Source organism: Kogia breviceps, chromosome 15 (assembly GCF_026419965.1).
Source record: "Kogia breviceps isolate mKogBre1 chromosome 15, mKogBre1 haplotype 1, whole genome shotgun sequence".
NCBI lineage: Eukaryota > Metazoa > Chordata > Mammalia > Artiodactyla > Physeteridae > Kogia > Kogia breviceps.
The window spans coordinates 13,468,286-13,492,015 of NC_081324.1; the positions used below are offsets into that span (position 1 = coordinate 13,468,286).

At 40.7% G+C, this 23,730-nt stretch overlaps 1 protein-coding gene across 1 annotated transcript in view; it reads right to left on the reverse strand.

Moving 5' to 3' along the window:
* Positions 1-23,730, reverse strand: part of CDH20 (cadherin 20) — a 209,747-nt gene that overhangs the window by 2,695 nt on the left and 183,322 nt on the right. Inside the window, exons 8-11 of the mRNA XM_059039373.2 lie at positions 14,666-14,802; positions 12,326-12,447; positions 7,670-7,787; positions 2,996-3,247 (exon numbers count right to left, since the gene is read on the reverse strand). Coding sequence (XP_058895356.1) covers positions 2,996-3,247; positions 7,670-7,787; positions 12,326-12,447; positions 14,666-14,802 — 629 coding nt within the window. The remainder of the gene's footprint in view (positions 1-2,995; positions 3,248-7,669; positions 7,788-12,325; positions 12,448-14,665; positions 14,803-23,730) is intronic.

Genomic DNA, 23,730 nt, shown 5'->3' on the forward strand with positions numbered 1-23,730 from the left:
TTGAGGTTTTGGCTGTAGAACTGCTATTGATTTTTTTTTTTTCTAGCATGCTTTGTTACAGCTGGTGAACAGTGACAGCTTGACAACATTGCAAAATAAGAGCTCAGTTTATCCAAGGGGTGGGGGGGAATGGAGTACAGTCAGTCATATGCCCGGTAAGATTATGGACTAACTTAAAAAAATAACAGTAATGGTTTTTTAAACTTGAATGTGGAATGTGCTTTTTGTAAATTGCAGTTCATGATCTTAATACATGATATTTTCCTGAATAGTTCGGGTGACAAAATGCACACACAGGAAACAATTATATCCTCTTGTATTTTATCTCTGTGCAAAAACGTAACTCATAGACTAGAGGACTATGGGATTTCAGATAAATGGACTAATAGGACTTTAATGAAGTGGGGGCTTGAACTGGGCATTGGAGGTGGGGGTGTGATTTGGATGGATGCAGGGTGGAGAAATGGGATTCTGAGTGAACTTGCTGTGTTTGTAGGATTCAGTAAGGAGTTACTAAACTCAAGTATTTTTTAGACATTATCTGAAGCAAAACGGGAACAGTAGAATATGACATGATTTCTGTTTATACAGGCATGCAATCTAAGGAGATAATAGACATTAATGATTAATATGAAACAGGTGGTGATAGGACTGTCATAGAGCTGCAAGAGTTTTGCAGAGAATACAGAAGCAGGGCCAGTTAATTCTTCCTGGGGACCTGGGAAAACCTCCACACAGGTGACACTGGAGTGCTAGGTGTGGTATTTCAGAAAATGCTGGGAAGCAATATTAGAAAAGTCTTTGAGTTTGTACTGGAAAGAATTCTGATGATATAGAATTAGGCAGTTTATAGAACTCTGAAAAAAATAAAGATTGCTACGTATCTTATTTTTAGGTAATCTTATTTAAATATCGAGTATTATATAACCCCCTGAAAATCAAATTTTGGGAAAAATGATCCTATTCAGCTGAAGGGCTTCCCTGACGGAAGAGAATCAGTTCTAAGGATGTTTATTCTTCAGGATCTATAGGCACAGTGCATAGGGCCTATGAGATTTTCTAGGAACTAGATACATATTTGAAACATGGAAAAAAGTCAAAATTAATGTGTTAATATAATTATCCACAAAATGTAGTATTTCTTTGACAAATCAACTGCAGTTCAGTCTTACTCAGTTTTATGAATTTTATTTAATGTGGGATGTACACTCTTAGAAGTGAAAGTGCCTAAAACTCTGAGGATTTTATGACAGCTTTGCTCGGTTTAGGTCCTGAAAACTGTTTATTCTGCACAATTCCAAAGGCAAGACATAATGGGTTTGGGAGGCACAAAATAAATCGCCCCTTGTACACCACTTCTAACTTGAGAGCCTCTTTGTGCCAGCCTCTTTAAATCAGTCTCCCTGAAGTGGTGGCTCCTTTTACTGTTTGTGGGCTAGGGTGAACTTATAATGTAGACATTTTCCAAAGATAGAAGTAAGGACAGCCAGACTGGAAATTTCTCCTAGGAGGAAGTTTCTTCAAAGGCCTCTTGCAGGGTGTCCTGTTATGCACTCAAGGACTCCCAATGCCACCTTATGGACACTCAGGGAATTGCAGGAGGGTTTTATTTGTCAGTACGGAAAGGGACCAGAAGCTGTAACAATCCTCTCTGATCCAGTGATCCAAGGACTTTGAAAGGTTACTTCTTTATACTGTTTTTCCCTTCATGTAGCACTGAACTACATGAAGCATATTCCACAGACCTACTAGAAATTCAATCAAGCAACTGACATTTTAGTTAGACCTTCTTTCTTTGGTCTGACTCAGTCTCTTGGTTTGGAGGTAAAGCTGGGATCAGGGCTTAAATTCTAATTTTAATCCTCAATGCTTTACTCTTTTCGCTTCCTAGGATTTCTTCCATATTGAATAATATTACTATCTACTAAGTCTGTTTTTCTCTAAGCAAAATAAGTATGCTGTGAATTATTTCAGTCAGAAGAGTTGGGAGATATGTACAGATATGTTTTTGGTTTCAGGAATTGGTTTAGATGTTTTACTGTTTGTTTTGAGTGTGGATTTTGAGGATAATGGCATGAATGGCCTTAGTACAAGGGAGTAGGGAGCTGCTTTGCAGTATGACTTTAGATGAAGAAGGAAGGATCCCCTATCCCAGTAGTGCTCTCCGGCTGGCCTGTCATCACATCTTTATTTCACAAGTAGAGGCAAACTGGCCCTGGTTAGAGGCCACGGTACCCAGGGAGGGGGCGTGCTAACGCCCCCAAACAGCTTACCCTCCCAGATATCCATGTGGTTCACTCTGCCACTGTTTTCAGATCTCTGCTCAGAGGTCATCTTGTCAGTGAGGTCCTCCCTGGCCACCCTAGTTAAACTGGCACCCACCCCTGTCTCCTGTCCTCTCAGGACTCCCTGTCCCTCTCCCTTCTCTGTAACACTTACCACATCCTGAATCTGGGGGTGAACATTTGGGAGAAAGGCCGTACTGCTCAGATACAGGGATGTGCAATGCGGGGCCTGCCTGTGTTTCAGCCCTGGCTCTGCCACTGAGATTTGGCCTTGGGCCCGTCACTACCTATTTGTGATTTAGCTATTACTTATCTGGAATGAGGGGATTAGAAGAGGTGATCATCAAAGCCTGTCCAAAATTATTATATAGGTTCTATGATGTCAAAATGAACTTGCTTTATTTTGAATTAAGCTCTGTGAAGGCTGGGGCATTTCTGTCTTACTAATCCCAGCACCTAGAACGGCAGCCTGGCCTACAGTAGATGCTTGATAAATATATGTGCTTTCATTTGGCCACAGAGGCCATGAGTTCCTTGAAGGAAGGGACTGTCTCCAAGTTCTTTACTTTTTCCCAGCCTTACTCTCCCACCTGTTCAATAAGCACAGTGTGGAAAGCCAGTTCTGGCCAGCTGGGTCAGGGTGATAACGGAATGGTACCTAAGTAAGCACTTGCAGGACCCCACAGAATGGAGAGGAGCCACTGACTCACCTAAGAGGACAAAGATGCAGGCCAGGATGGCGATGAGGGCGCCGCGGCTCAGTCTGACTGGGAGCATGTAGGCCTCGGGGCTGCAGGACAGGACGTGGCCATCGTCGTCACAGCTGCACACCTGGATAGTCAGCGTGCCCGTGCTGCTCAGCACCGGCTGCCCGTTGTCCGATATCAGGATGGGCAGGTAAAAGACACTCTGCTCCTGCTGCCGGAAGCCAGACCTCCTAGTTAGAATCCGGGCAGTGTTATCTGAAGAAGACAGGGGTTCCAGGATCGAAAAAGGAGAGGGAGGAGGAAAATGAAAGAACCAACAAGAGAATTAACTTTTTGGATTGAGGAAAGCAAGGGGGCAGGAACTGGGTGGGGGAGGAGAGAGAAGGGACATCATGGCCTGGAGGCGGTTAGCTACAGCCACCGTTGCGTTTGGGGGTCAGCAGTTGGATTCAGAAACCAAGAGTTTTGCTTGCTTCTAGGGAAAACCCTGAGGCCTAGAAGAGAGACCTTTTTTGAGAGTCTTTCTCCCCTTTGTGACAAAGTGCCCAGGGCGAGCTGTCAGACTTCAGATCTAACTGAAATGTCCCTGGGGAAACCTGACAGAAATGAACAGTCACTGGCGACTTGTGGCCCCTGTTTGTTCTAGCTCAGCAACTTTCCAAGGCCCTGTGCGGCTTTGTGCTCCCAGGAAGAGAATGCTGAGGAGCCCACGTGGCTGCGGCACATTGCTTTTTTTTGCCACTTTGGCTGGAGTTCAAGTCTTCTGCTATTTTCTTTTATGCCTTTGAAATGCAGTCACCAACTCCTGTGCTTTCTGATGAACCTGCTCATTTAGCCGAAGCTTATTTGAAATCCCCTAATCATATGACACACCCTGCTGTTTCCCACTAATTGATGGTCTAAGTTTAAGCAATTAATAGGAATTTGGTGAAAATTCAATACTAGTTTTTTCCCCCGGTTTTAAAGGGGATTAGCAAAATTGTTTGGTATGTTTCCACAAAGCTGGTGTGTGTGTGTGTGTGTGTGTGTGTGTGTGTGTGTGTGTGTGTGTGTGTGTGTGTGTGTGTGTGTGTGTGTGTCTGTGTGTATTTATATTTGCCTAATGTAATGTTTTGGGATCTTTTTAAATCTATGTTCTCAAGTTTTCTTGAGTGGGTTTGACTTATAAATCAGATACATTTTCTGGAAAGCTGGTATCTTTTTCAGCAGAGGAAAAGTTTGAGAGATGTGGTAGGACATATAATCAGTGATTCTTAAAGCTAACATCATCAATATGGAAGGTCCTCTGGATGTGTTTCACATTTCACAGGGAAGAGTCTAGAACTTCACAAAAGATTCTGAGAGTCTAACCAAAGTAAACATTATTCATACCAATATCAATATTTCTGGACATAATAAAGGATTATACTTCTCTGCCCTCTTGAATTTGGGCATGCCTGTATCATTTGCTTTAGATGATGGAAATGAGCAAAACTGATTCGTGTCACTTCTAGACAGCAGCATGTATCAGTAATAGCTGTTATGTTATTCTTGTGCTCTCTTGCCTTGTTGTAATATATGAAAGAGCATTTGAGATGGAGAGCCAGGCAGCCTACACCTGGACAGCTGTCCTTGGTCACCAGACTCACAGTCAGCGTTATGTGAGCAAGAAATTAACTTTAGTTGCGTTAAGCCACTGAGATTTTGGTGTTGTTTGTTCCTGCAGCCTAACCTAGCCTATTCTGACTAATACATAATTCCTTAATTAACTTTTCCACCTCCTCCTCCCCCTGTTTTATCATGAGAGCAGTTGTTTTTTGAGTGCTTATGTGCAAGGTATTTAGACTTTACATGCAGTATCTCATTTTAATCTTTACCACCATTTGGTGAGATAGTGATAATCTCACCCTTTTACAGTGAGAGTTAAGGCCTAGAGAGATTATGTAATTGGTTCAAAGTCACTAATTTAGTAGAAGAGCTGGGATTTGAACTGTGTCTCTTGACTCCAAATACATACTCCTTCCATTGTGCTGTGTAACCGCTTACTTAGTTTTGTAACATTAATGTTGAAAATTGTTCAGCTAATTGAAATCTCTTCCTACTTTGGTACAGGCCTTTTCCCTCTTATTTCCTTCTCAGTGGAGAAAGATAGCAGTTGGTTACCAACCTGAAGATTATATTCATATTTGCACCCCCCACACAGTGCATCTTCTTTTCTGTTTTCCAGATTTAATAGCTAAATACTAGTAATTTTGCTTCACAGTTTCAGTTTCGTTTTGTTTTTGTGAGAAGTAAAGTTTTTCTCGAACAGAAATCTTTTTTATTTTTCATTTTAATCAAGGGCAGTTCATCAGACTTTTAGAAAGCCGGAGAAGAGCTGAATTTCATAGAAGTATTACATTATGCCTACTATGCATCATAGATTTCTTGATCTCAGAATTATTTAAGATTAAGGAAAAAAGATCAGAGCATCACATTGCTGAGACTAGTCCTACAGAGGAGCTGGCAAAATTTAGCCACTTGCAAAATTTTGTTGAATATTATAAATGGAGCTTGAATAACCCATTTGGAAATAGTATCCAAGGTGACATAAAAATTGTGTGTGTGTGTGTGGGGGGGGCTAAAACAGGAGGTCTCAACTTCCAGTCCCAGTTTTAATACTCACTTTCTATTCCATGGGCCATTTACTTTCTTTCCTTATCTATCTATCACATGAGACAATGAGAATCATCAGAGGCATTAGTAACTTTCTTAAGACCTTAAAGGGTTATTATAAATATCAAATAAAGCAAAGTATGGGAAAATGCGTGTGAAACTGTGACGTATATGGACAATCCTTTTCACAATGCTTTGGGGATTAAGAAAGGCTTTACTTGAAATAGTGCACTGTTGTGTTCGTAAATGAATGTCATGTTTTGGGCACGGGAGTTGGAGGGCTTGACAGTAGATCCACCACGTCAGATGTTGGTCAATTTTTTAATGAGCCTCAGTAAAGGATACTCGAGGGATCAACTGTCATGAGGAGGTTAAGAGTTCTTTCTATTGAAGATGTTCCAACTTATGTTTTGAAAAAAACCTTCTGAGAGACGAGCCATTTCTTTTTATAGTCATCAGGTTCCAGGGGCCCATCTTTTTAAGGTATTGGTTCCATGCATCGGTGCCCAAAGTCGTTGTTAAGACATTTGCAGCATTTTACTGTGTATTGTTTCTGTATTGATTCAGACACATATCAGAGTGGAGGAATAGAGTGACACTTAGCTGAAAATTTGAAGAAACAGTATAATGTATTATTTTTTTCCCCAGGGTTTCTACTATGAAACCTATCCTAGGGAATTCCTTGGTGGTCCAATGGTTAGGACTCCATGCTTCCACTGCAGGGGCAGGGGCCCTGAGTTTGATCCCTGGTCTGGGAACTAAGATCCTGCAAGCCTTGTGGCACAGCCAAAAAAAAAAAGCTATCCTGAAGGGTCTGAAACAACTTTTTGCAGGAGGGGTTTCCAAGTGAAGCAGATAAATGAATAATTCAAAATTTGACCCAGTAAAAAATATCAGGATATTTAATTGTAACACTTCTGTTGTTATAATTTATATTACTCTTCCTTTCAGAATTATCATAGTGATTTGATGATTTTATGTAGATGACTAAACGGATGACTTGGAAGGATGCTTTCCATTTAGAAGAAAACAGGTTTGGTATTCTCTAGTTTTAATAGCAGAATATTGTGTGGGGTGGATTTAATACTTTAAGTCCCAAACAATTGATTTTTGGACAAAGACTAGGTATACCTAAATGATGACTTTTTGTTACCCTTTGTTTAGATTGTTCTAAAGTGACAGCACTTTAGAATTGGAATAAAAGTGAGGCCACCACAGCCCAGAGAAGTGATGCCCTCCCTCTCCAAGGTCAAACAGCTAGTTGGTAGCAGAGTTAGCAACATAAGGGGTTCACTTGACAGATTTAAATTATGTTTTCACTTGCTCTGACCTTTCTCTGAAAATCTTCTGGCCAGAGTACAGAAGCCCCTCCTTTTCCCATCTGTGCCCAATGAAGAGTGTGCTAGGTCTGTGAATGCCTTAGCTGGAGTAGAGGGGTATATAATTCCATTCCAGCAAAGAGGTAGAGGGAAGCACTTTCTGGAATAGGGAACCCCACCTGACTGTTCTTTCTGAATCGTCCCAAAATAATAAAGTGGTTTTGGTGCCAGAACTACTCATTGTGTTCCTGTATTTGTCCTTTGCTCTTAAGTAACTCAAAGGTTACTTAGCCTTTGTCTCCCTTTTGTTCTGGGAGCTTTCACTGTTTCCCCCTTGATCCTTGCTTAGAAGTGTGCACTCAGGTTTTTCTCCTTGGGCCTTTTTCTGTCAGCTTTTTCAGATTCTTCCTGTAGTTAAAGAACATACAAACATGGCTGCTGTCTGTGGGGATGAAGGAAGCCTGTGTGCCTCCCACAGCGTCTGGCCCAGAGCCCGTGCTCAAATGTTTGAGTGAACTGACTGACTGAGTAAAAGCTTCAGAATCAGCAGAGGACGTTCTTTGTCTTTGATGTTCTGAAACAAAACTTTAAAAGACCATACAGATTAACATTAATGTCTTTCGTGCTATTAAAGAGCAGGTGACCTCTGACACTGTTTGCGTGGTACAGTAACCCAGAGTTTCCAGCGCACGCTGTAGAAAAGCATCGGTAGCCAACTGATTACCTCGGTTGTCCCTTACGGTGAAGTTGGGGTTGTTAGCAGCCTCAGGAGCCAAGCTGTAGTAGAAGTGCTGGCCATTGCGTGGGTCGTCTCGGTCCACCGCGCTCACTGTCTGGATCAGCTGAGGGAGGGACATGACACCAGGCGAGTCAGAGTCAGAAGAAAAGCTTCAAGGGCAGGGGGTGATCCCAAACCCTGAAATCCAGTAGTAGATTGTTTGACCTAATGAGGACATCCTGAAACTTCCCTCGGCAGTCTCTGTGCCATCACACAACGCAGAATTGAATTTTGGCTTATTGTTGGGCCTGAGTGTGTTAACAGGCACAGGGTAGATGGTACCTAAATGCCTCAGATGTTAGACATCGACATAACACACTATTCTCACCCCAGGTCTGGCCCTTTTTAGGCAGTTGAAACAGAAGACTTTGAGTGAAATAATTCTGGGATGCCACAAGGTCCTGCCTGTTTCCCAGTTTTTTTTGTCCCCTCGCCTCACCTTCTTAGCCTCACATTTGGGTTAATATTTCATGGTCAGATTGCGATCTTTGAGAGGCCTCTATTTAAAAATGACCAGTACCTAGTGGGAAGTAAGCAGACACTACATTGATTGTGTCAGCTTAATGGAAAACAGATGTGAGGGGATGGGTCGCAGAGCAGTCACTCTTTGTTGGCAGGAAGGGGAGCTAGGCAAAGTGTAGAGCACAAGACCCCCAGGGTGGGCTTTATAGAACAGACTGGAGTCAGAAGCAAGGTTTGGGGCTGAGGAGAGCAAGAGGTGGGGTGGCTTCCTCTTGAGCTCTTTGGCAAAATTTTGCCTTTTCCACGTGTTTTTCAAAGTAGTAAGTTACCATGAAGGTTATGAAGATCAGGATGGAAAAGTTCCTAAAAAAAGCAGTGAGAAATAACACAGTTGAAACACTGGCTGGCAGACTGGGGGCATATAGAACACATAGACCATGTCGAAGGCATGGTCTCCTTCCTGTGTGTTTGCTCTACCGCCAACCAACGGCACAGACTCCCCCCACCCCTCTCGGGCCTGGCCTTGTAGACGCCACACTCCTGCTGTCAAAAGCTGGCTAGTAACAGGGTGGAAAATGGAACATTCAGGGTCAGCTGGAGGGCTGAGGTGGGCTTGCTTCGTCTTTCTTTCTTCACCTGTAAATTAAGGAGGTAATGCTACCCTCACAGTATGCGGGAGATTAAATAACAGAGGGGGAAGCTTCCAGCAAGGGGCTTGCTGGTAAACATGACCCTCTTCAGTGAAGGACTTGATGCCTTCACCTGTCAGTCTCTTTGGCGGTTGCCTCAGTTGCTGAGAGCCATCTACCCACAGTCACCACATTCTTCCAGGACAATCCATATCCAGTGACTGATGCAATAGTATAAAGCCTGGCCATCCCATCTCAACTCAGGAGAACCCTAGTCCCGGAACTCTGTGAAGTCATCCAGGGCTGTTAGTGGGTCTGCACTGCAGATGCACTTCTCCTTTTGCCCAGTCTTGCAGAAGTTCTTCCCTTCCACGGGCATTGGCCCCAAGGGCATGCCTTAGTAAACATCTTAGACCAGAACTCCATCTCATTTATGCCTCCTGGTGAACCCAGCTGGCAGCGGGACTCTGTTGAATCTAAAGGTCGGGGGGATGGAATTGCAATAAAGGAGAGGGCTCAGGAGAGCACTGAAGAGAAATCTGCCCTGCAGTCCGGCCTGGCGTCAGTGCTGCTCATACACGAGGGTCACCCCACTGCCCCATTCCGGCCGAGACAAATCCTGCACATTCCATCTTGCGCGTGGTGCCAAACACGTGAAGACATGTTTCTTCATGAATGTTATAAATAGGTGATTATGTATAACTTGGCAAACAGAAAGTCATTTCAGAACATCTGACCTCTGAAATTGTATATATGTATATTGGTGAGGTGGGGACCTGAGGCATATGATGGGTTGGTTACGGGGCTTTAAAGAATGGGTGAGCTATGATACAGGTTGGGAGCACCAGAGCCTGCTCTCCTGGCCTCCCCTCTCCTGGCAGGTCTGATTTCATCTTCAGCCCCACTGGCAATTCAAGATTCTGCTCAGCAGGTTTCATGCCGCCCTCAGCCTGCACCAATGAGGTCGTCTGATTTCTTTCTGGGCTTCCTTTCTCCCTAAGAGGAGAGCACACATCCCAACTCGGCAGATACAAAGCTAACGACAGTGTCTGACAAATCTAACACAAGGAGGCCTGATTCTTCATAAACCAGAAGTACCTACTGAGCTGCGTGCTTTTGAAAATCTTCAAAACATGTCCCAGAGCCAAAATCAAAGAGTAGGGTTTATGTATCTTGGGCTAAAGATGACAAATATGACAGACTAGGATAGACTTGTGGCTCACGGTCTGAACTTGAAGTCACAGATAAACTGTGCTTCAAAGGACTGTATAATAGACAATTAGAAGATGTATATAGAAATGTAGAAATGGGAGGTGTGCTTGTGTGCTGCAAAAACAAGAGAAGGTAGTAACATGCTATTAACCTGTCCTTCTGGACTTTCCTGGTGGTGCAGTGGTTAACAATCCTCTTGCCAGTGCAGGGGACACAGGTTCGAGCCCTGGTCCAGGAAGATCCCACATGCTGCAGAGCAACAAAGCCCATGCGCCACAACTACTGAGCCGGTGCTCTAGAGCCCGCGAGCCACAACCACTGAGCCCACATGCCACAGCTACTGAAGCCTGCGTGCCTAGAGCCCATGCTCCATAACAAGAGAAGCCTCTGCAATGAGAAGCCCGTGCACCGCAAGGAAGAGTAGCCCCTGCTCACTGCAACTAGTGAAAGCCCATACGCAGGAACGAAGACCCAATGCAGCCAAAAATAAATAAATGAATGAATAAATAAATTTATATTAAAAAAACCTGTTCTTCTATTCTGAAGCCCGTTAAGAAAGGAAATGTTTCACTTTGGGGGAATGAGGGGTTTAATTTATTGTGCTACTATTACTCTTTATATTACAGATTAAAAAATTAGTTTCTTGTCATATTAAAAGATAAAGTATTATGCTTGTCATATTATAATGATAATCTTATATAATATAAAACAAAAATTTATATATGGTGTTTCTACAATTATAAGTAAATTGTCACGTTACAATAAAAAAATTATTAATATAAAGTCCCAAATCCCTTCACTCAAATCTCAACTGCCTTAGCACAATAACTATTGCTATTTTTGCATCCTGCCTCCCAGTTTTTGTTCACATGCAGATACAGTTTTACGTAACTTCAAGCATGTACCTGTAGTTTCTATACCTCCTTTCTTATAATAACAGAGATCATTTTTTATGTTGGAAAGTCTTCATTGTAACTTTATTAGCTGCATAGTATTTCAGGTCTTTCTAGACTAGAAATTCAATAGATATGGAAGTAGAATTATCTTAGACTTGTTGAAAAAAAGTTAGGCATGCTATAGACCGTTGCACTGGGTTTCAAGAATCAGTGGATGAGATAATTTAGATGAGAAGGACTACAGGACACATTTTTTTCCCCCTGGAACAAGGGAGTCACTTTTTCTTTGACTGAGTAGAATGGTGAAGATGTGTTGAGTCAATCTTTGGTGAATTCAGGAAGCTAATAAAAGTTTTGGTTGTATAGAGAGAGTCTGTGCAGTGGGATGTTGCAGGAGAGTGAGAGAAGTGGAAGCAAAAGCTGTGTTATAGCCGGAAAGCCTGAATTACCAAAGCGTGTGTCCTTGCCATGTGCACCCAACGTCCCCAAACCGGAATCCACAGGACCACAAAATATGCTCGGGGGAAATACATTAGGGAGGACTGAAGAGTCTTACAAAAGCAGGGGCAGAAGAGGAGAGATTGCCTGTGATCTGAGGTATGGAAGGCTGGGCATGGGGCGGGCAGCAGCCTGACACATACATTAATAACGTGTCCATTCCAAGCACAGTTGAGATGTTTTTCAGTTACACCACTTGGGATTTAGTCAACCCAATATTCATTTAGGTTTAAAAGCAGACTTTCAAAAAATACACAGATATATCTGAAGATTATGAAACTAAAACTGTTTCAAATAAGTAGAAATTTGTTCCTTCAGATGCCTTTCCTCTCAAAACTTTACATGACATGAGTGGTACTAAGAATGTGGATGTTTTAATTGAGGGAGGGGAGAGAGTAGGTAATTCTAGGTAACAAAGTGTTCTGAGAATAGGGCAGGCAGTCTGTAAACTTGCTGCCAGAAGGAAGGGAGGTAGGAAGATATAAAAACTAAACTTTCCTTACTACAAACACTTTCAAGGATGAGTGCTAAAATGAGGAAAAACTCCTTTTTTTCTCCCGATCTTCATCTCCATGGTCCCTCATTTCCAGGACCCCAGAGCACATGTTAGTTAACTGCAGTTGGTTCCATACAGTTCAGTTACAAGGTGGGTAACTACCTGGCTTCACAGGTGAGTAAGCCACCTTGATTCACAACCTTGTTTAGATTATAAAATGTAATGGAGGCTCGAAATAGTTGTCTTAACAAATGAACCGTTGCAGCATGATATACAGAAGTTGGGGACTCTCTTTTGTAAACTGAGTTTCTGGAGTCCTAAGTTTCTTTGATGACAGATCTGGTTATCTGAAACAGTCGTTTCCACATGTTGGGGGTTAACCAAGGTGCATCCTTACAGGCCGCCTTACCTGCCCTGCTTTGGCATTCTCACAGACAAAAGCTTCATAGAATCTGGGGAACTTCGGAGCATTGTCATTCACATCTAAGACTTTGATTGTGACAGGAACGCTTCCAACCTGGGAAGGATTGTCTAAAAGCACACACGAAACAAACAAAAACCAAAGGTGAGGCGGCTTCAGAAATGCAAGAAAGCAGCTCTTTGTTGGAATAGGTATTTACCTCCTCATTCTGGTTTTTAAAGGAATGGATGAAGTACATGGAAAGAGCAACACAAGGATGCAGGGGTTGCCTGTTAAGAGTGTGGCCAGAGCATAAGCCCGGGCAGGACGAGTTTTGTGTTGGAGAGTGTGTGGCATCAGGAGGTTGAGGGGAGGGGTGAGACTCGGGGGGAGCAGGTAGCACGAAATGAACCTTAAAAAGAGGTTTTGAGTCTCTCACTTGGCTCATGCGTCAGATTCTAGAGTTGAAGGCAGGTCGCACCCTGAGCTGTGAGCGTGGCACCAACAGGCTCTTTCCCCAGGAACTCTACTCAGCCTCCAGCTGCCATGTCTTTGAGCTGTGTCTGTGCGCATTTTATGTTGCTCATCCGTTAGCAAGATGTGTCCTAATGTAATTGCTTCTTCGTTTTACAACATTTTGGCTTACAAAAGGTTTCATAGGAACACTTTACTTTTGGATAGTGGGAAAACCTGTAATCAGTTCTTTGAATTACTGTTTCAGAAGGTTTCAAGCTGTTCATTGGGATTACAGATAACACTGCACATTTATTTCCACCTGTGGACTAAGGGAGATATTATAGGATCAAACACACGCCAAATCTGTATCTTTGGCTGGGGTAGGAGAAGTTACTCGTAGTCACTTATGGGGAAATATGTCCTTTTGGTCTGTCTTTTGCTTGGTGTTAGCACACGAAGATAATTTCACAGCCCCGCTAGTGCCCCTCCTGCCTTTTTCTGTTTTGGCCACTATCCCAAGAAGACAACATAGAAATCATAAGACACAGAAATTATGCTCAGTAAATAATTGTATTGAACCTCAGAATGCCCTGTTCTTTGGTTCATTTTTTTTCTTCTCTCTCAAGAATGTCTATACTGTGTTTTTCCCCGGAATATATCTATTGCTTGGTTACCAAGAGTGCTGCCATATTTACATTTTTTTCATTGTAACTTGGTGTTGCTTGTTTATACAAGGAATAATGAACAATTCAGAAAAACATAAGAATAAATGTGATCCATAGTCCTACCACCAGAGAGCTCCATTATACGTTATGTATTTTATTACATGTGTCCAAACTCTCCAATACACACACACACACACACACACACACACACACACACACACACACACACACTGAAATTTAAAAAAATTAAAAAGTTGAATTTAGAGCTTTAATATTTTAGGACAAGATTATCCTGTGTCATTGAAATATACTTTGAAAGCATGGGTATTAATATCAACATGATAGTCTCATTTTACTGTGTGGCTGTACCATAATTTATTTAATCAAACTCCTATTATTAGACATTTAGGTAGTTCCCCCCTATTTTAAAATAACAATGCAGTGGACATTTGGGTACATAAATCTTTGTTAATATTTATGATTATTTCCTTAAGATAATTATTAAAGGAGAATTCTTGAGAAAAAGAGTATGAATATATTGGGGGATCTTAATATAGATTAGTTAACCAAATTGCTCTCAGGAATGGCTGTACATACTTCTGCCAGTATATTAGTATTTGTCATTTCCCTTAATCTTTCTCATCACTAGGTGTTATGAAAAATATAGAATGTAGTAGGATATAATCTAATTTGTGTTGAGATTATAATAAATATGTTAATTTAGTTTTTGTTAGTTTTCAATTTTATTTTTAAGTTTATGTTAATCTATCTGTTGTAAGATGTCTGAAATTCTTAAGTGCATGTATGCGTATATGTATGTGTGTAATAAGGGTGATATGTTATAAATGTTTCCTTTCATCCAGTAATAATATTTTATACTATTTGTACATTCCTAATCTTATTAAATATTGAAAGCCTCTTAGAGTTCTCAGGAGTTGTCCCTTTTCTTCATATAGAGGTCTAGCTCTTTGATTTAAGGATGCTATTTTTTGTGCTGCTTTTTGCATGTTTTGTTTGAGTGTTTTTATCTCTAGCACAGGATTAGGTATATAGACGATCCTCAATAAGTATTTGAACTAAATACATTCATTCACTTGCATAAACCAGGATTTCCATTCCTTTCCATAAAGAAGATAATTTTTGTTTCAACAAGCTCTAGAAACTTCCACTTTTCTCCAGTGCTTCTGTTTTGTCACTATATGGAGAGCAGTTTTTTTGTTTTACTTACTCATTTCCATAGCAAGGACAGTGATATTATGCCAAGAAAACTCTTCCCGGTCAAGGGGTCTCGCAGTCATTAGGGCACCTGTTGTAATGTCAACATAGAAGAATCTTCCAGGGTCACTGCTTCTGTCAATGGAATATCTGCAAAAACGGAGATTACACACATCATTTTATTTGGATAAGCATACTGTGGCATATTACATGAGAGAATTGAGTGCATGCCATGTGAAACAGGATAGTTCTCAGTTGTGGGCACTTGGAAGACTGCAATGCTGTTTTATCTGTCCAAAAACCCTCCCTGCCCCCCCCAAAAGAAAACCCCAAACACAAAACAACAACAAACTATTACTGCTATAATTTCCTCATTTATAAAATGAAATAAAGCAGGGTGCCAAAGACGGGTAGTTTTATGCCTTTTAAAGATCAATTTCAGCTATTTAAAGCTTAAAACTGTCCTAAGACTTTTGGGACACTCTGAATGTCAGCCCCTACATTTCTTTGTTCAAAACAAATTTTATTCAGATAAGTCCAGAAACAATAAATTGGAACTGGAAAAGGTATAGTTACGTGATTCCGGTTCCTGTAAGTTGTATCACCTATTGAGAAGGAAAGATTTGAATCAGGTCTTTTGTAAACATACTAATGACTGACCTGCTGTCAAACACACTAACGGTATTTGCTAGATGGGATGTCCTTACCTATGGAATGTTACTAGCAAGATGGACGAGGTCTGTCTAGGTTGCTTATTGTAAAGAAGCCTGGAATTTATGAATTTATTGGGCACAGCGTGCTGGAAAATGTCATGTGAGCTATGTAATTAATGGGGTATAAAAAGCAGATGTTCCATAATCAAAATGGCTCCTTCTGTTCAAGCATTGCACTTCATCCTTTGCTTACACTTTTCATATTCAGTGTGGACCAACATGCATCCTTATACAGGAAAAAGAAGGATAGTTACAGGCACCTACACCTGACAGTTTCAGACCTCTCTAAGGAAAGAATGCTTAGCTCATATTTTGCTGTTGTTTATATCCTTTGAGTCCTTATTTACCTTGATACTGGGTAAGATCTGTAATTCCTGTTGAATCTGATTTGGCAGTCTGACCCTTTGTATTATCTCACCTAAGTTGTCTTACCTGGTGCCCATATTAGGAGATTCACTAAGTGTGGAGGGAATCTCAGGCATCTGTATGTTTAAAACCCATAAGGGATTTTGATCTGTAGCCATGATTGAAAACCATCCTTTAGAATCTTATGTAGTCCTTGGTAATGGCCAGTAGTTACGATCGCTGCCGTTTATTGAATACCAGGCATTTTATAGCTTCTTTTTAAAAAACATACATGTATTTTTAACATCTTTATTGAAGTACAGTTGCTTTACAATGCTGTACCAGCCTCTGCTGTACAACAAAGTGAATCAGCCATATGCATACATATATCCCCATATCCCCTCCCTCTTGCGTCTCCCTCCCACCCTCCCTATCTCACCCCTCTAGGTGGTCACAGAGCACCGAGCTGATCTCCCTGTGCTATGCGGCTTGCTTCCCACTAGCTATCTATTTTACATTTGGTAGTGTATATATGTATATGCCCCTCTCTCACTTTGTCCCAGCTTACTCTTACCCCTCCCCATGTCCTCAAGTCCATTCTCTACGTCCGCATCTTTATTCCTGTCCTACTCTTAGGTTCTTCAGAACCACTTTGTTTTTTAGATTCCATGTATATGTGTTAGTGTATGGTATTTGTTTTTCTCTTTCTTACTTACTTCACTCTGTATGACAGACTCTAGGTCCACCCACCTCACTACAGATAACTCAATTTTGTTGCTTTCTATGGCTGAGTACTATTCCATTGTATATATGTGCCACATCTTCTTTATCCATTCATCTGTCGATGGACACTTAGGTTGCTTCCATGTCCTGGTTATTGTAAATAGTGCTGCAGTGAACATTGTGGTACATGACTCTTTTTGAATTATGGTTTTCTCAGGGTATATGCCTAGTAGTGGGATTGCGGGGTCATGTGGTAGTTCCATTTGTAGTTTTTTAAGGAACCTCCATACTGTTCTCCATAGTGGCTGTATCAATTTACATTCCCAGCAGCAGTGCAAGAGGGTTCCCTTTTCTCCACACTATCTCCAGCATTTATTGTTTGTAGATTTTTTCATGCTGCCCATTCTGACTGGTGTGAGGTGATACCTCATTGTAGTTTTGATTTGCATTACTCTAATGATGAGTGATGTTGAGCATCCTTTCATGTGTTTGTTGGCAATCTGTATATCTTCTTTGGACAAATGTCTATTTAGGTCTTCTGCCCATTTTTGGATTGGGTTGTTTGTTTTTTTGATATTGAGCTGCATGAGCTGCTTGTATACTTTGGAGATTAATCCTTTGTCAGTTGCTTCATCTGCAAATATTTTCTCCCATTCAGAGGGTTGTCTTTTCGTCTTGTTAATGCTTTCCTTTGCTGTGCAAAAGCTTTTAAGTTTTGTTGCGTCCCATTTGTTTATTTTTGTTTTTATTTCCATTTCTCTAGGAGGTGGGTCAAAAAGGATCTTGCTGTGATGTATGTCATAGAGTGTTCTGCCTGTGTTTTCCTCTAAAGAGTTTTATAGTATCTGGCCTTACATTTAGATCTTTAATGCATTTTGAGTTTATTTTGGTGTATGGTGTTAGGGAGTGTTCTAATTTCATTCTTTTACATGTAGCTGTCCAGTTTTCCCAGCACCACTTATTGAAGAGGTTGTCTTTTCTCTGTTGTATATTCTTGCATCCTTTATCAAAGATAAGGGGACCATATGTATGTGGGTTTATCTCTGGGCTTTCTATCCTGTTCCATTGATCTATATTTCTGTTTTTGTGCCAGTGCCATACTGTCTTGATTACTGTAGCTTTGTAGTACAGTCTGAAGTCCAGGAGTCTGATTCCTCCAGCTCTGTTTTTCTTCCTCAAAATTGCTTTGGCTATTTGGGGTCTTTTGTGTTTCCATACAATTTGTGCAATTTTTTTTTCTAGTTCTGTGATAACTGCCAGTGGTAGTTTGATAGGGATTGCATTGAATCTGTAGATTGCTTTGGGTAGTAGAGTCATTTTCACAATGTTGATTCTTCCAATCCTAGAACATGGTATATCTCTCCATCTGTCTGTATCATCTTTACTTTCTTTCATCAGTGTCTTATACTTTCTGCATACAGGTCTTTTGTCTCCTTAGGTAGGTTTATTCCTAGGTATTTTATTCTTTTTGTTGCAGTGGTAAATGGGAAACACTCCGATTTCTCTTTCAGATTTTTCATCATTAGTGTATAGGAAAGCAAGAGACTTCTGTGCATTAACTTTGTATCCTGCTACTTTACCAGATTCATTGATTGGCTCTAGTAGTTTTCTGGTAGCATCTTTAGGATTCTCTATGTATAGTATCATGTCATCTGCAAACAGTGACAGTTTTACTGCTTCTTTTCTGATTTGGATTTTTCTTATTTCATTTTCTTCTTTGATTGCTGTGGCTAAAAATTCCAGAAGTATGTTGAATAATAGTGATGGGAGGGGGCAACCTTGTCTTGTTCCTGATCTTAGTGGAAATGGTTTCAGTTTTTCAACATTGAGAACAGTGTTGGCTGTGGGTTTGTCACGTATGGCCTTTATTATGTTGAGGTAGGTTCCCCCTATGCCTACTTTCTGGAGGGTTTTTATCATAAATGGGTGTTGAATTTTGTCAAAAGCTTTTTCGGCATGTATTGAGATGATCACATATATATATATATATATATATATATATATATATTATATATATATATATATTTTGTGGTATGCGGGCCTCTCACTGTTGTGGCCTCTCCTGTTGCGGAGTACAGGCTCCGGACGCGCAGGCTCAGCAGCCATGGCTTATGGGCTCAGCCGCTCCACAGCATGTGGGATCCTCCCGGACTGGGGCACAAACCCGTGTCCCCTGCATCGGCAGGCGGACTCTCAACCACTGCACCACCAGGGAAGCCGGATCATATAGTTTTTATCCTTCAGTTTGTTAATATGGTGTATCACATTGACTGATTTGCATATACTATAGAATCCTTGCATTCCTGGGATAAACCCCACTTGCTCATGGTGTATGATCCTTTTAATGTGCTATTGGATTTTATTTGCTAGTATTTTGTTGAGGATTTTTGCATCTATGTTCATCAGTGGTATTGGCCTGTAGTTTTCTTTTTTTGTAACATCCTTGTCTGGTTTCGGTATCAGGTAATGGTGGCCTTGTAGAATGAGTTTGGGAGTGTTCCTCCCTCTGCTATATTTTGGAGAGTATAAGAGGGATAGGTGTTAGCTCTTCTCTAAATGTTTGATAGAATTTGCCTGGGAAGCCATCTGGTTTTGGGCTTTTGTAGGAAGATTTTTAATCACAGTTTCAATTTCAGTGCTTCTGATTGGTCTGTTTATATTTTCTGTTTCTTCCTGGTTTAGTCTCGGAAGTTTGCGCTTTACTAAGAATTTGTCCATTTCTTCCAGGTTGTCCATTTGATTGTCATACAGTTCCTTGTAGTAATCTCTCATGATCTTTTGTATTTCTGCAGTGTGCGTTGTTACTTCTCCTTTTTCATTTCTAATTGTGTTGATTTGAGTGTTTCCCCTTTTTTTCTTCATGAGTCTGGCTAATGATTTATCAATTTTGTTTATCTTCTCAAAGAACCAGCTTTTAGTTTTATTGATCTTTGCTATGGTTTCCTTCATTTCTTTTTCTTTTATTTCTGATCTGACTTTTAGGATTTCTTTCCCTCTGCTACTTTGGGGTTTCTTTGTTCTTCTTCCTCTAATTTCTTTAGGTGTAAGGTTAGGTTGTTTATTTGAGATTTTTCTTGTTTCTTGAGTTAGGATTGTATTGCTATAAATTCCGTCTTAGAACTGCTTTTACTGCATCCCATAGGTTTTGGGTCATCGTGTTTTCATTGTCATTTGTTTCTAGGTACTTTTTGATTTTCTCTTTGATTTCTTCAGTATTCTCTTGGTTATTTAGTAGCATATTCTTTATCCTCCATGTGTTCGTATTATTTAGGGTTTTTTTTTCCTGTAATTGATATGTAGTCTCATAGCGTTCTGGTCAGAAAAGATACTTGATACGATTTCAATTTTCTTAAATTTACCAAGGTTTGATTTGTGACCCAAGATATGATCTAACCTGGAGAATGTTCCATGAGCACTTAAGAAGAAAGTGTATTCTGTTGTTTTTGGATGGAATGTTCTATGAATATCAGTTAAGTCCATCTTGTTTGATGTGTCTTTTTTTTTTTTTTTTTTTTTTTTTTGTGGTACACGGGCTTCTCACTGCTATGGCCTCTCCCTTTGCGGAGCACAGGTTCCGGACACGCACGCTCAGCGGCCATGGCTTATGGGCCCAGCCGCTCTGCGGCATGTGGGATCCTCCCGGACCAGGGCATGAACCTGCGTCCCCTGCATCGGCAGGCGGACTCTCAACCACTGTGCCACCAGAGAAGCCCCTGTAAAGCTTTTAATTTCTCTGTTGAATCTGAATGAGATCCTTGCTGGGTAGATAATCTTGGTTGTAGGTTTTCCCTTTCATCACTTTAAATATGTCTTGCCACTCCTTTCTGGCTTGCAGAGTTTCTGCTGAAAGATCAGCTGTTAACCTCATGGGGGTTCCCTTGTATGTTATTTGTTGCTTTTCCCTTGTTCCTTTTAATATTTTTTCTTCGTATATAATTTCTGATAGTTCGATTAATATGTATCTTGGCATGTTTCTCCTTGGATTTTTCCTGTATGGGACTCTCTGTGCTTCCTGGACTTGATTGACTATTTCCTTTCCCATATTAGGGAAGTTTTCAACTATAATCTCTTCAAATATTTTCTCAGTCCCTTTCTTTTTCTCTTCTTCTGGGATCCCTATAATTCGAATGTTGAGGTATTTAATGTTGTTCCAGAGGTCTCTGAGACTGTCCTCAATTCTTTTCATTCTTTTTTCTTTATTCTCCTCTGTGATAGTTATTTCCACTATTTTATCTTCAGTTCACTTATCTGTTCTTCTGCCTCAGTTATTGTGCTATTGATTCCTCTGGAGAGTTTTTAATTTTATTTATTGTGTCATTCATCATTGTGTGTTTGCTATGTAGTTCTTTTAGGTCCTTGTTAAACGTTTCTTGTATTTTCTCCATTCTGTTTCCACGATTTTGGATCACCTTTAGTCTCATTACTCTGATTCTTTTTCAGGTATACTGCCTATTTTCTCTTCATTTGTTTGGTCTGGTGGGTTTTTACTTTGCTCCTTCATCTGCTGTGTATTTCTCTGTCTTCTCATTTTGCTTAACTTACTGTGTTTGGGGTCTCCAGGTTTGTAGTTCCTGTTTTTTTGGTGTCTGCCCCCAGTGGGTCAGGTTGGTTCAGTGGTTGTGTAGGCTTCCTGGTGGAGGGGTCTGGTGCCTGTGTTCTGGTGGATGAGGCTGGGTCTTCTCTTTCTGGTGGGCAGGACCGTGTCTGGTGGTATGTTTTGGGGTGTCTGTGAACTTATTATGATTTTAGACAGCCTCTCTGCTAATGGGTGGGGTTGTGTTCCTGTCTTGCTAGTTGTTTGGCACTGGGTGTCCAGCAGTGGAGCTTGCTGGTTGTTGAGTGGAGCTGGGTCATAACATTGAGACCGAGGTCTCTGGGAGAGCTCTCGCCGATTGATATTACCTGGGGCCGGATTGTTTCTGGTGGTCCAGTATCCTGAACTCGGCTCTCCCACCTCAGAGGCTCAGGCCTGACACCCAGCCAGAGCACCAGGACCCTGTCAGCCATACAGCCAGGTGTGTGTGGAAATTCTTGCCTTTTGGGAAGTCTGAGGTCTTCTGCCAGCATTCAGTAGGTGTTCTGTAGAAGTTGTTCCACATGTAGATGTATTTTGATGTAGTTGTGGGGAGGAAGGTGATCTCCACGTCTTACCCTCAGCCGTCTTGAAGGTCCTCTTGGGTTTAAACTGGTAATCACATAAATTTGTTAGATCTCAGAGGGGAGTCACTACATGCCATGCAGGGCCACAGAGGAAGCTCTAGGATTTGGTTGGGTGGCAAAGACAGGAGCAAGAGGAAACTAAGCCATAGCCTTTAATGGGGTTTCTGAACTTGAGTTTACTCGAGGATAGCAGAGAAACTGCAATTCTAAAAGGCACTATGTTGCAAGTTACAGGCCAGTCTGTGGAGAGTTCAGGATGGGCTGTATTTATCTATAGCTTCTTTTTAAATTCTACAGCATGTCTAGGACGTAGGTATTATCTCACCTAACAGGAAACTAGGACTTAGAGAAGTTAAGTCACTTTCATACAGTTACACAGCTAATAATTTGCAGCTAACAGTAAGATTTGAAACATACATGTGTTTATATATAAACTATTGTATATATAATATATAATATACTGTAAATTATATATAAATAATTCTATTTCTTATATATTATATATATATATATATAAGCTATTGTAACACTGGGTTCAAAATTCCATTTAAAGTTGCCAGCAGGTGCAAACGAACCTATTTTCAAAACAGAGTCACAGATGTAGAAAACAAACTTACGGTTATCAAGGAGGAAGCGGGGAGGAGGGATACATTGGGAGATTGGTATTGACATATACAAACTACTATATATAAAATAGTTAACTAATAAGAACCTACTCTATAGCACAGGGAACTCTACTCAATACTCTTTAACGACCTATATGGGAATAGAATCTAAAAGAGTGGATATATGTATATGTATAACTGATTCATTTTGCTGTAAACCTGAAACTAATTGTAAATCAACTTTAATCCAGTAAAAATTAATTTTAAAAAAAGTTGCCAGCGTAATTCCCTGGTGGTCCAGTGGTTAGGAGTCCGGGCTTTCACTTGTGAGGACCTGGGTTCAATCCTTGGTCAGGGAACTAAGATCCCACAAGCTGCGTAGCATGCCAAAAAAAAAAAAAAAAAAAAAAAAAAAAAAAAAATCTGCCAGCAATTGTAGTCTCTATCTTAAAGTTGTTGAAACTGGGAAATACTGCCCATTTGATGGGAGTAAGTAGTTTCTTTACTTTAGTGCATTGTTTTTCAATTTGAAATAAATACGGTGGGTAATGACTAGTGTAGAAAGAACATGTATATGTATGCCAGACTGTATTCCAGTAAGGGTAAATATTGATGGTAAAACTTTTGTTTCAATATATTAAAAAATATATATATACAGTATATACCAGTATATGTATTATTTGGTAAAGCATTTTGTTTCGAGTATTTATTTTTTCCTGCAGAGATTCAGGATGACTGTTCAGAGAATTAGGAATGGAAGGGAAAGGTGACCACTAAAGGTTGGAGAAGTTGGAAACATTTCAGTTCTAACTCTCCAAGTGTTGGGAAATTTAAATAAGTAAAGTAATGCTTCCCTCTGCTTCTGACCCTGTTACTGTAGCCAGGTACTGCTCTAAACATCTTACCTGTATTGACTCATATAATTCCCACAATAAACCTATGAGGTAGGTAATGTTATCATTCCCATTTTACAGGTGAGAAAACTGGAGCATGGAAAGGTTAGGACATTTGCCCAAGGTTGCACGGCTGGGAATCAAACCTAGGCATATGGAATGTATGAGATTACTTAAGGAAACAAAGCCTTAACTCTTTTTTGAAGGTAGATTAAGCCATGATAACCGACAGTTGACTATTTAATAAAGAATAAACACATGGGCTTCCCTGGTGGCGCAGTGGTTGAGAATCCGCCTGCCAATGCAGGGAGCACAGGTTCGTGCCCCAGTCCAGGAAGATCCCATATGCCACGGAGCAGCTGGGCCCGTGAGCCATGGCTGCTGAGCCTGCGCGTCCGGAGCCTGTGCTCCGCAACGGGAGAGGCCACAACAGTGAGAGGCCCGCGTACCACAAAAAAAAAAAAAAAAAAAAAAAAAGAATAAACACATGCCTACAAAGTTAATTTAAAATTAACTGGAGCGTTTTGTTTTGTTTTGTTTTTGGTATAATTAGTGATTTAGTTTTAAAGTTTACTGGCTATTTTAAGATTTGAATTTATCTTAGAAAAAAATACTGATTGGCTCCTGGCAGTCTTTTCT